The sequence below is a fragment of the Colobus angolensis genome, unplaced genomic scaffold (genome assembly GCF_000951035.1).
Source record: "Colobus angolensis palliatus isolate OR3802 unplaced genomic scaffold, Cang.pa_1.0 Scaffold19, whole genome shotgun sequence".
NCBI classification, from domain to species: Eukaryota; Metazoa; Chordata; class Mammalia; order Primates; family Cercopithecidae; genus Colobus; species Colobus angolensis.
The window spans coordinates 15,372,562-15,384,293 of record NW_012115043.1 but is presented as its reverse complement, the minus strand read 5'-3'; the positions used below and the strand labels follow the sequence as shown (position 1 = coordinate 15,384,293).

General features: G+C 37.2%; 1 protein-coding gene across 2 annotated transcripts in view; it reads left to right on the top strand.

Annotated features, from left to right (window-relative positions):
- TEX9 (testis expressed 9) overlaps nt 1-11,732 on the top strand; it is a 95,148-nt gene that overhangs the window by 42,919 nt on the left and 40,497 nt on the right. For both annotated transcript variants that reach the window (XM_011940533.1, XM_011940532.1), the window contains exon 10: nt 6,443-6,577. In XM_011940533.1, the coding sequence (XP_011795923.1) occupies nt 6,443-6,577 (135 nt within the window). The remainder of the gene's footprint in view (nt 1-6,442; nt 6,578-11,732) is intronic.

Sequence of the window (11,732 nt, the reverse complement as noted above, 5' to 3'; positions counted from 1 at the left end):
TGTATTTTTAGTAGAGATGGGGTGTCGCCGTGTTAGCCAGAATGGTCTCAATCTCCTGACCACGTGATCCGCTTGCCTCGGCCTCCCAAAGTGCTGGGATTACAGGCATGAGCCACCGTGCCCGGCCTTCAGCATAATATTTTTAAGGTTCATCAATGTTGTTACATGTTTTGTGGTTAATTTCCTTGTATTGCTCCATATTATTTATTTATGGAGTGTGGCTATCAAAAATCCACAGTGAATTTCCATGTACAAGTATTCTGTGTGAACACATGTTTTTGTGTATACCAAATACTTAGGAGTGGAATTTGTGAATTTTATGGAAAGTGTATGCTTAACTTTTCAAGCAACTGCTAAACTGTGTTCCACAGTGATTGTACCATTTTACATTCCCACTAGCAATATATGAGAATTAGAGTTACTCTGTATTATCACCAGCACTTGGGATTATTATCTTTTTAATTTTAGCCATTCTAGAGGGGAAGAAATAGGATCTCATTGTGGTTTAATTTGTATTTCCTTTAGTTATCCATAGTTATAATGGATATTGAACATCTTTTCATGTGTTTATTGGCCATTCATATATCCTTTTTTGTGATGTATTTGTTCAATTTTTTTGCCCATTCAAAAATACTAAGTTGTGAATTCTTTGTTTCCCTATGTAATTCCTTTATTAGAAGAATATATATTTTGAATAGTTTCTCCCAATCTGACTTGGCTTTATTTTCTCAACAGTGTGTTTCAAGTTTTAAATTTTGATGAATTACAAAATATTTTCTTGTGGCTTGTGCTTTTTTCCCCAAAATATTATTTTCTTGGGGTTTGTGCTTTTTTCCCCCATTCTATCCAAGAAATCTTTATCCACTCCAAAGTCATGAGAGTTTTCTCCTGATTTCTTCTAGAAATGCTCGTGTGTGTGTGTGTGTGTGTGTGTGTGTACCTCAAAATCATATATAAATTGACCTGTAATCTATTTCAAGTTCATTTTGTGTGTGATAAGGGTCAGAGTTCACTTTTTTCCGTATGGATAATAATACACTTCTTTCCCCATTTGCTTACCATGGCACCAGTGAAGGAAATGAATTGGCTGTATTTATGTATGAGTCTTCTTTGAACTATTCTGTTATATTGATATATACATTTGATATAATTCATTAGGAAAGCCACGTGCACTGGAGTTTTCTTTTGGAAGGATTTCAGTTACCAATTCAGTTTATTTAGTGGATACAAGTCTATTCTGATTTTCTGCTACTTTTTGAGTCAGCTTCGCTAATTTATGTTTTTCATATTTGTCCACTTCATCTAAGTCAAAGTTACTGGCCTAAATTTGTCCATAATATTCCTTTATTATATTTATAATACCTGTATGATGTGTAATAATGGCCCCTCTTTCATTTCTGATACTGATAATTTGTCTCTTCTATCATTTTTTCTTAATCAGTCCTACTTTAAATTTATTTTTTTTTTTTGAGACGGAGTCTCGCTGTCACCCAGGCTGGAGTACAGTGGCCAGATCTCAGCTCACTGCAAGCTCCGCCTCCCGGGTTCACGCCATTCTCCTGCCTCAGCCTCCCGAGTAGCTGGGACTACAGGCGCCGGCCACCACGCCCGGCTAGTTTTTTTGTATTTTTTAGTAGAGACGGGGTTTCACCGTGTTAGCCAGGATGGTCTCGATCTCCTGACCTCGTGATCCGCCCGTCTCGGCCTCCCAAAGTGCTGGGATTACAGGCTTGAGCCACCGCGCCCGGCCTTAAATTTATTTACAAATCTCAAGAACAATGCATTTTCTACCCTCACTTTCTGAGAAGTCAATTCCCTCTACCGTTTTTGGAGATGATTATTAAACAGTTGGTCTTTTTTCCTCAACTTTCCAACACCCCTTCCAACCTCCTTATTCTTGACTCATGACTCAGATTCCTTTTTCATTAAGGAAACAGAATCAAAAGATAACTATCATCCTTTCACTAAATTTACAACCTCGCTGCCTGTATACCACTCCCCACTCCAGTTACAGTGAATTGGTACCTCTTCTATCTAAAGCTGGCCCCTTCACTTGTGCACTGGATTCCATATACTCTCTTCTCCTTAAGGACTTCGCACTGGCAATTGTCCTTTCTCTTGCAAAATCAAATTTACTCTTATCAGATTATACTCATTAGTGTACAAACATTTCATAGAATCATTCATATATTTATTTATTTTAAAACTTCTTTAGATCTTACATCTACCTCCAGTCCTATATCATTGCTCCCCTTTATAGTGAAGCTTCCCAAAATTATTGTTTATACTCAGTATCTCTATACCTCATGTGCCATTTTCTCCTGTAAATACTTTGCTTAGGCTTCCATCTCTACCCTGCCATTGAAACTACTCTTAAAAAGGTCACCAGTAATCCACATTGCAGTTGTGGTCCATTGTACTTGGTCAGTTATTCCTGACATGAATTTATATCTCAGCAATATTTGAAATAGTTGATTACTTCTTCCTTGAAACACTATTCATTTGGCTTCTAGAGCACCACAGTCATGATTTTCCCTCATTTTCCTGGCCTTACATAGTAGAGTGCCCAAGTCTCTTTATATCTAATCCTTAGATGATTTCATTCAGTTCCATGGCTTTATATACCATCTATATATATGTTATTCATACTCACATTTCTGTTTCTTACCCTTACCTCTTCCTTTCTGCCCACTTGATATCTCTATTGTGTGTTAAACTTCACATGTCCTAAAGGAAGCTCTTGCTTCCCTGCCCTTAGCAAATCTGCTTCTCTTCCTTCTCCCTCTCTTAGTAAAAGGCATCACCCAGTTGTTCAGTCTAAAATTGAAGAGTCATCTTGATCTATCTCTTTTCCTATATCCAGATCCAGCTTACCAACAAGTCCTGTCAATTCTGTCCTCAAAATCCATAGAATAAACCACTTCTCAAAACATTAATTACTTCTACCCAAGCCCAAGCCACTGTCTTTTATTTAAACTATTATAATAACCTCCTAGATTGGCAATACCACAGTGACCAGAGCAATCCCTATAAAATTTAAGTCAGAGCCGGGCGCGGTGGCTTACGCCTGTAATCTCAGCACTTAGGGAGGCCGAGGTGGGCAGATCACAAGGCCAGGAGATTGAGACCATCCTGGCTAACCTGGTGAAACCCCGTCTCTACTAAAAGTACAAAAAATTAGCCGGCATGGTGGCAGGTGCCTGTAGTCCCAGCTGCTTGGGAGGCTGAGGCAGGAGAATGGCGTGAACCCGGGAAGCGGAGCTTGCAGAGAGCCGAGATTGTACCACTGCACTCCAGCCTGAGCGACAGAGTGAGACTCCATCTCGAAAAAAAAAAAAAATTAACTCAGATCATCACACACATACACATATGCATACACACTTAAAATCCTCCAAAGGCTTCCTGTGTCACTCAGAATAAAATCCAAATTTATAAGTAAAGCTTACAAGGTTCACCTAGGCTTGCCCTGCCCACTTCTCATATCTCAAAACCTAACGCTGTGCCTATGTCACTCAGCTGAAACCACACTGACCTTCTAGGTGATTTTTTAATGTATTAAGTGGATTCCTACTACAGGATCTTTGTCTTTATTGTTCTTATTATCTGGAATTCTTTCCCTGAGATCTTTATTTGATTATTGTATTTTTTTTTTAGAGAGAGGATCTCACTCTGTTGCTCAGGCTGGAGTGGTGCAGTCATGGCTTACTACAGCCTTCACCTCCCTGGCTCAAGCAATCCTTCTGCCTCAGTCTTCTAAGCAGCTAGGACCACATACATATGCCACAATGCCCAGCTAATTTTTAAATTTTTTGTAGAGACAAGGGCTCCCTATGTTGCCTAGGCTGGTCTCAAACTCCTGTGTTCAGCCTCCCACATTGGCCTCCCAAAGTACTAGGACTACAGGCGTGAGTCACCGTGCCTGGCCTCCCCAAGATTTTAACTTAAATCATTACCTCACTTCATTTGGAAGACTTCCCTGACCACTTTATTTTAAATAGTTATACCCTTCCTTCATTGTTCTGTCCCTTTACCCTTTTTTTTCTTGATAGCCCTTATCACTACCAGATATTACATATATGTATGTGTAAATATGTGTTCATCTTCTGTCTCTTCCTCTAGAATGCAAACGTCATGAGAGGAGGCAATTTGGTTAATTTGTGTGCCCATGATATAGAATAGTATCCTGCATGTAGTAAGTGCTTAATAAATGTGTTGAATAAATGAATGAAACCTATTAGGTATACATAATATTACTCACAGTTTCAGATATGGAAATAAGTCTACCACAGCTGGCAGATTTTCTGACTGCAAGTCCATTCTTTTCTACCTTAGCCCCTTGTTTCTGAAACCTCATCTGATTATTTATCCTCATCTGATTATTTCTTATCTGAATTTCTGTGGTGCTTCGTGTTATTCCCAGAGCATTTATTACATTTTGTCTTCTGCTGTGGCTGATGCATGCCCCTCTCTTTTCTTACTCTCCCCCAGTGCCTTTTATGAATGCTTTAATAATCATGAGAGAGTGGTACATCATTTCCTCCTGAAGCTCACAGTATTTGTATTTTAATGTTAAATTTGATTTTGTTAGTTTTTTTTTTTTTAAACTAATGTGCAACTCAGAATTTCAGATTTGTCATGAAATTTTTATCTAGCGACATATAACTGCTTAAATTTTTATAACAGTAGAAATTTGTTTAGTGGATTACTCATATAGAAAAACTTTATTTCCTACTTTACTATTCTTCAGGCTATCATTTTTTCCCCACACCTCCCAAGAAGAGGGCAGTATTGATTCAGGGATAGGGGACATCATGTGGTACAGGATGGTTTTCATTTTTCTGTGAAATAGGTTACAGAGTCATCAGCAGGCAAGAGGAAAGATTCAGTTCTATATTCTTAAGAAGGAAGACTGAAATGAGGCAGCAAGAAATGTGGACTTTGTAGCTAATGAGAATCTTTGCCTTTTCTATGTGAACAGTGAGATAAATCAAGCTAGCTCTTCCTGTTGCTACCACCCACAAAGCTGTGAAGAAGGCTGTGATAGCAGATGGTATCCATACACAGTTTGATTTGTTTAGAAACCTACATAAAGAGCAGCATGTGTTTTGTTTTGTTTTTCCCCTTAATTACTCAGAGCCAGGGAGACTAGTTTTTAAATAAAATGCAGTGATATAGCCAGGAAAAAATTATTAAAAAATAGACATCTGCATTTTTAACTGCATCATTTCAACTCTATAATATTTATTTAGTATCTGCTCAATTTATTGAGTAAGGCTCTGGACTAGCTAGGCCTTACTTTGTAGGGGATATAAAGAAGAGTAGGTTTAGTATTACAAAATAAGTTCAGTTTAATTAACGTGTGTTAGTGTCTTTTATATCCCACTGAAGTGCTGAGTATACAGAAATTAAGACAGTTCTTTTCTTCAAGGAGCTTAAACTATAGTGGGGGAAATAAAGTTAAGGGATAGTTTCAGTACCACATAGCAGATACGATGATAAATGTGTCTTAAGGTGCTATACAAGCTTTGAAGCGGGCACTTAATATAATCTGGGTGGATAGTGAGGATTAGAAAGGAAATATGTCTTGGGGGAGCTAATGCCCTAGAGTACAAACCTAGCTGAGTCAGTAGGTGCTAGTTACGTGAAAATGAGTGGGCAGAGATCAGGGCAGGAGGAAGAGCACAAGCAAAGACCGAGGCGGGAAACACCATGGCTGTTTGGGAGAGATCCAATTACTGCTGGTATTACTAAAAGTAACATCTTTGGCAGGAGATGAAGCTGGTTGACAGGGGAAAGATTATGGTGGAGTTCGGAGTTTATCCTCTATGTTCATGTTTCTTCAGGTGTTGGCCTGTTGACTCTGCAACAGAATATCCTAGGATGTTTGCAGAAATATAAGACTAAACTCACCCCAGGATGTGGAAAATAATCTATAAGATCTGTTGTTTCTACTCAGAATTGGGATTTTCCTATAGGGCTATATAGAATGTTGTGATGAATATATTCTTAAATGATTTACTGTGTCAGGTATACAGAAAAACAGTGGAGAGTTTCTCTTAACACTGGTCTTTTTGGGAGGTTCCCAAAAGGAAATACAGTTATAAAGAGTTGTTTATAAAATAGAGGACAGGTATACTATGTCTTGAGTCAATAAAGAGAGACAAAATTCCAAACAAAAAGTAATTTGAAAGCCCAGTTCACAACTACATTTTTTAGGATATATTTCACTAATACTAATTTGGGGCAAGAATTCCTTGAGACCTCTAACACTTAGTGTTCAGCCTCTAGCCCCATGTGTGCATGCGTGCATGCGTGTGTGTGTGTGTGTGTGTGTAAAGTTTGAGAGAAAGCAAGGAATATGGATATGGAAGATACTGCAAAATGATCAAGGGGGAACCTATGATATATTTATAAATGTTCCATAATCTTTTTTACTATACAGGAATTAGAAGATAAAAGAAGACTGCAAAAACAGGCTGCAAGTAGTCAAAGTGCCACAGAGGTTCGCTTGAATAGAGCTCTAGAAGAAGCAGAAAAGTATAAACTGGAGTTAAGTAAATTAAGGCAAAATAACAAGGTATGGAAAAATTGAATAGCTTTTGTAGTGATCCCTTTTGGTAACTACTTCTTTTATGAACATGTCAAAAATAATACTTAAATTATAATTCTTGATGTCATGCTGAACATTTGTCTTTTCAGAAGAAATACATTCATTAGCAATATACACATTTCTAATGTATTAGGATGCTATGCTTGTCTATCGCCATAATTGGGTGATGGCACAACTCTTTGGAACATTAATTTCTTCAACCCGTTTTATCAGGTGCCTATATTATATGTCAGACACTTTTCTGAGCTCTTAGAAAAAGCTGTTTTAAAAAAGTATCTTTCGTATCTCAAGTCTTTTATTCTCTGAACCTCGGTTTTCTAATATATAAAGTAAGGCTCTATTTTACAGGGTAGTGGTTCTCAAACTTGAGCATGTATCAGAATCTCTGGGAGGGCTTGTTAAATCAGATTGCTGGGGCCCATCCCCAGAATTTCTGATTTAATAGGTCTGGAGTGAGGCCTGAGAATTTGCAGTTTTAACAAAAATTTACCTGGGAACTTGTAAGGATCACCGTAACTCCAGTGTCTAGCCAATGCTTGGCATAGAATTAGCATGTGGTGCCTTAAATATCTGTTGAATAAGTGAAAGTTCAAATACCAGTGTTCATGAAAGCCCTTTGTACATTCTATAAATATTGGTTACTTTTTGGTTCTGTATTGACCTAAAAGGGTAATAAGTGATAGTCCATTGGACTCTACTTAATAATTAGAACAATATTTAATAATTTAACCATGACTTGGATAATGAAATTAGGAACCACTTTCATTATATACACAGATAATACATTTTGGATTAAGTTAGTAACACTTAACAGGAATAGACTGAAAGTGACCTTGATATGTCCTCTAACATGTTTGAGAGGCAAATATGTGGCATAGTGATTACAGAGTTTTAAGATGTCATCTGTGAGGTAGTTTGTTATATGGTCAGGTCATTTTCATATTCAGGGGCCATCAGTGATGACATAACTGGGATTTATTAATGGAAGTTATTAAATTAACAAGTTAGGAAGTCATCTTTATAGACTTACCAGTAATTAGCCTGTTATTAGAGTGTTATTTCCAATTTGGTGCATTTTAAAGGGATTTTGAAGAAAATAAAAGGAAGAATAACCACCTAGGTATCGGGATTTCCTAATTGTTGTAGATTTGACCTCTATATTGTATTAGTTCACATATTAAGAAAACAGAAGGAACATGGTTTCATGAAACAGATGACTCTCCATATTCTAGCCAGCCATTTTGTTTTGTTTTGTTTTAATTTTTTTTAGGTTTGAGGGTACATGTGAAGGTTGCATAGATAAACAGGTGTCATGAGGGTTTGTTGACATATATTTAATCACCTAGGTATTAGGCCCAGTACTCAATAGTTATCTCTTGTGCTCCTCTCCCTTTTTCTGCCTTCTCCCCTTCAAGTAGACCCCAGTGTTTTTTGTTTCCTTCTTTGTGTTCTGTAAGTTCTTATCATTTAGCTCCCACTTATAAGTGAAAACAAGCAGTATTCTGTTTTTTGTTCCTACATTAGTTTGCTAAGGATAACTGCCTCCAGCTCCATCCATGTTCCCACAAAAGACATGATCTCATTCTTTTTTATGACTACATAGTATTCCATGGTGTATATGTATCAAATTTTCTTTATCCAATCTGTCATTGATGAGCATTACTTGATTCCATATCCTTGCTATTGTGACTAGTGCTGCAGTGAACATTTGTGTGCATGTGTCTTCATGGTAGAATGATTTATATTCCTCTGGGTATAATTCCAGTAATGAGATTGCTGGGTCCAATGGCAGTTCTGCTTTTACCTCTTTGAGAATCACCATACTGCTTTGCACAATGGTTGAACTAATTTACACTCCCACCAACAGTGTGTAAGTGTTCCATTTTCTCTGCAACCTCACTTTTTGACTTTTTAGTAATAGCCATTCTGACTGGTGTGAGGTGGTATTTAATTGTGGTTTTGATGTGCATTTATCTGTTGATCAGTGATATTGAGCTTTTTTTCATACTTGTTGGCCACATGTATGACTTCTTTTGAGAACTGTCTGTTCTTGTCCTTTGCCCACCTTTTAATGGGGTTTTCTCTTGTAAATTTGTTTAAGTTCCTTATAGAAGCTGGATATTGACCTTTATCAGACGCATAGTTTGCAAAAATTTTCTCCCATTCTGCAGGTTGTCTGTTTACTCTGCTAATCATTTATTTTGCTGTGTAGAAGCTCTTTAGTTTAAGTAGATCCCGCTTTTGTTGCAGTTGCTATTTCTCTCTTTGTCATGAAATCTTTGCCCATTCTTATGTCCAAGATGGTATTGCCTAGGTTGTCTTCCAGGGTTTTTATAGTTTTGGGTTTTCCAGTTAAGTCTTTAATTCATCTTGAGTTGGTTTTTGTATAAGGTGGAAGGAAAGGGTCCAGCTTCAATCTTCTGCAAATGGCTAGCCAGTTATCCCAGCACAATTTATTGAAGAGGGAGCCTTTTCCCATTGCTTTTGTCAGGTTTGTTGAAGATCAGACAGTTGTAGATGTGCAGCCTTATTTATGGGCCCTCTATTCTGTTCCATTGGTCTATGTGCCTGTTTTTGTAACAGTACCTGTTTTTGTACCGTGCTCTTTTGGTTATTGTAGACTTGTAGTATAGTTTGAAGTCAGGCAGTGTGCCTCCAGCTTTGTTCTTTTTGCTTAGTATTGCCTTGGCTATTCAGGCTCTTTTGTGGTTCCATGTGAATTTTTAAATAGTTTTTTCTAATTCTGTGAGGAATGTCATTGGTAGTTTGATAGGAATAGCATTGAATCTGTAAATTGCTTTGGGCAGTATAGGCATTTTAATAAATCTTCCTATCAATGAGCATGGGATGTTTTTTCCCTTTGTGTTTTTTCTGATTTCTTTGATCAGTGTTTTGTAATTCTCATTGTAGAGATCTTGCATCTCTCTGGTTAGCTGTATTCCTAGGTATTCTTTTTGTGGCAAGTGGGAATGGAATTGCTCTTCTGATTTGGCTCTCGGTTTGGCTGTTGTTGGTGTGTAGGAATGCTAGTAATTTTTGTACATTGATTTGGCACCCTGCAACTTTGCTGAAGTTGTTTATCTGCCAAAGGAGCTTTTGGGACAAGAGTGTGGGGTCTTCTAGATATAGAATTATGCCGTCAGCAAACAGAGATAGTTTGACTTACTATTTGGATGCCCTTTATTTCTTTCTCTTGCCTGATTGCTCTGGCAGAGCTACCAATACTACATTGAAGAGAAGTGTTCAGAGAGGGCATCCTTGTCATGTGACAGTTTTCAAGGGGAATGCTTCCAGCTTTTGTCCATTTAGTATAATGTTTACTGTGGGTTTGCCATAGATGGCTCTTATTATTTTGAGGTCTGTTCCTCCAATATCTATGTTATTTATAGTTTTTAACATCAAGGGTGTTGAATTTTACTGAAAGCCTGTTCTGCATCTATTGAGGTAATCATGTGGTTTTTGTCTTTAGTTCTGTTTATGTGATAAATTACATTTATTGATTTGTGTATGTTGAACCAACTCTGCATCCCAGGAATGAATGCTACTTGATCATGGTAGATAAACTTTTTGATGTGCTCCTGGATTTGGTTTGCAAATATTTTGTTGAGGATTTTTGCATCAATGTTCATCAAGGATATTGGCCTGAAGTTTTCTCTTTTGGTTGTCTCTCTGCCAGGTTTTGGAATCAAGATGGTGCTGGCTCCATAGAATGAGTGGGGAGGAGTCCCTCCTTAGTTTTTTGTAATAGTTTCTGTAAGAATGATACCAACTTTTCTTTGTATATCTGGTAGAATTTGGCTGTGAATCCACTGGGTCCTAGGCTTTTTTTGGTTGGTAGACTTTTTATTACTGATTCAATTTGGGAGCTCATTATTGGTCTGTGTAGGGATTCAGTTTCTTCCTCGTTCAGTCCTGGGAGGGTGTACATGTCCAGGAATTTGTCCATCTCTTCTAGGTTTTCTAGTTTGTGTGCATAGAGGTGTTCATAGTAGTTTCTGATGGTTGTTTTTATTTCTGTGGGGTCAGTAGTAATATTCCCTTTGTTACTTCTAATTGTGTTTATTTGGATCTTCACTCTTCTTTACTAGTCTAGTGGTCTATTTTATTAATTTTTTCAAAAAAACAACTCCTGGATTCATTTATCTTTTGACTGGTTTTTCATGTCTTGATTTCCTTCACTTCAGCTCTGATTTTTGTTATTTCTCATCTTCTGCTAGCCTTGGGGTTGATATCTTCTTGCTTCTTGAATTCTTTCAGTTCTGAAGTTACATTGTTAATTTGAGATCTTTCTAACTTTTTGATGTGGGCATTTAGTGTTGCTATGAATTTCCCTCTTAACTCTCCCTTAGCCATGTTCCAGAGATTCTGGTATGTTGTACTTTTTGTTGTTATTTTCAACTTTTTGATTTCTGACTTAATTTTATTATTTACCCCAATAGTCATTGAGGAGCGTGCTGTTTAATTTCCATGTAATTGCATGGTTTTGAGCAATTTTCATAGTCTTGACTCCAATTTATTTTGCTGTGGTCCAAGAGTGTGTTTGGTATGATTTCGGTTCTTTTACATTTGTTGAGGATTGTTTTATGTCCAATTATGTGGTCAGTTTCAGAGTATGTGCCATATGGCACTAAGAAGAATGTATATTCTGTTGTTTTTGGATGGAGAGTTCTGTAAAGGTCTATAATATCCATTTGGTCCAGCGCTGAGTTTAGGTTCCAGGTATCTTTGTTAATTTTCTGCCTCGATGATCTAATACTATGGAGTGTTGAAATCTCCTACTATTATGATGTGAGAGTCTATGTCTCTTTGTAGGTTTCTAAGAACTTGCCTTATGAATCTGGGTGCTCCTGTGTTGTGTGCATGTATATTTAGGCTAATTAGGTCTTCTTATTGAATTCAGTACTTTACCATTATGTAATGCCTTTCTTTGTCTTTTTTGATCTTTGTTGGTTTGAAACGTTTTGTCTGAAATTAGAATTGCAACCCTTGCTTTTTTCTGTTTTCTATTTTCCTGGTAGATTTTCCTCTATCTGTTTGAGCCTATGAGAGTCACTAAATGTCAGATGGGTCTCTTGAAGACAGCATACCATTTGGGTCTTACTTTTTTTTTTTTTTTTTTTTT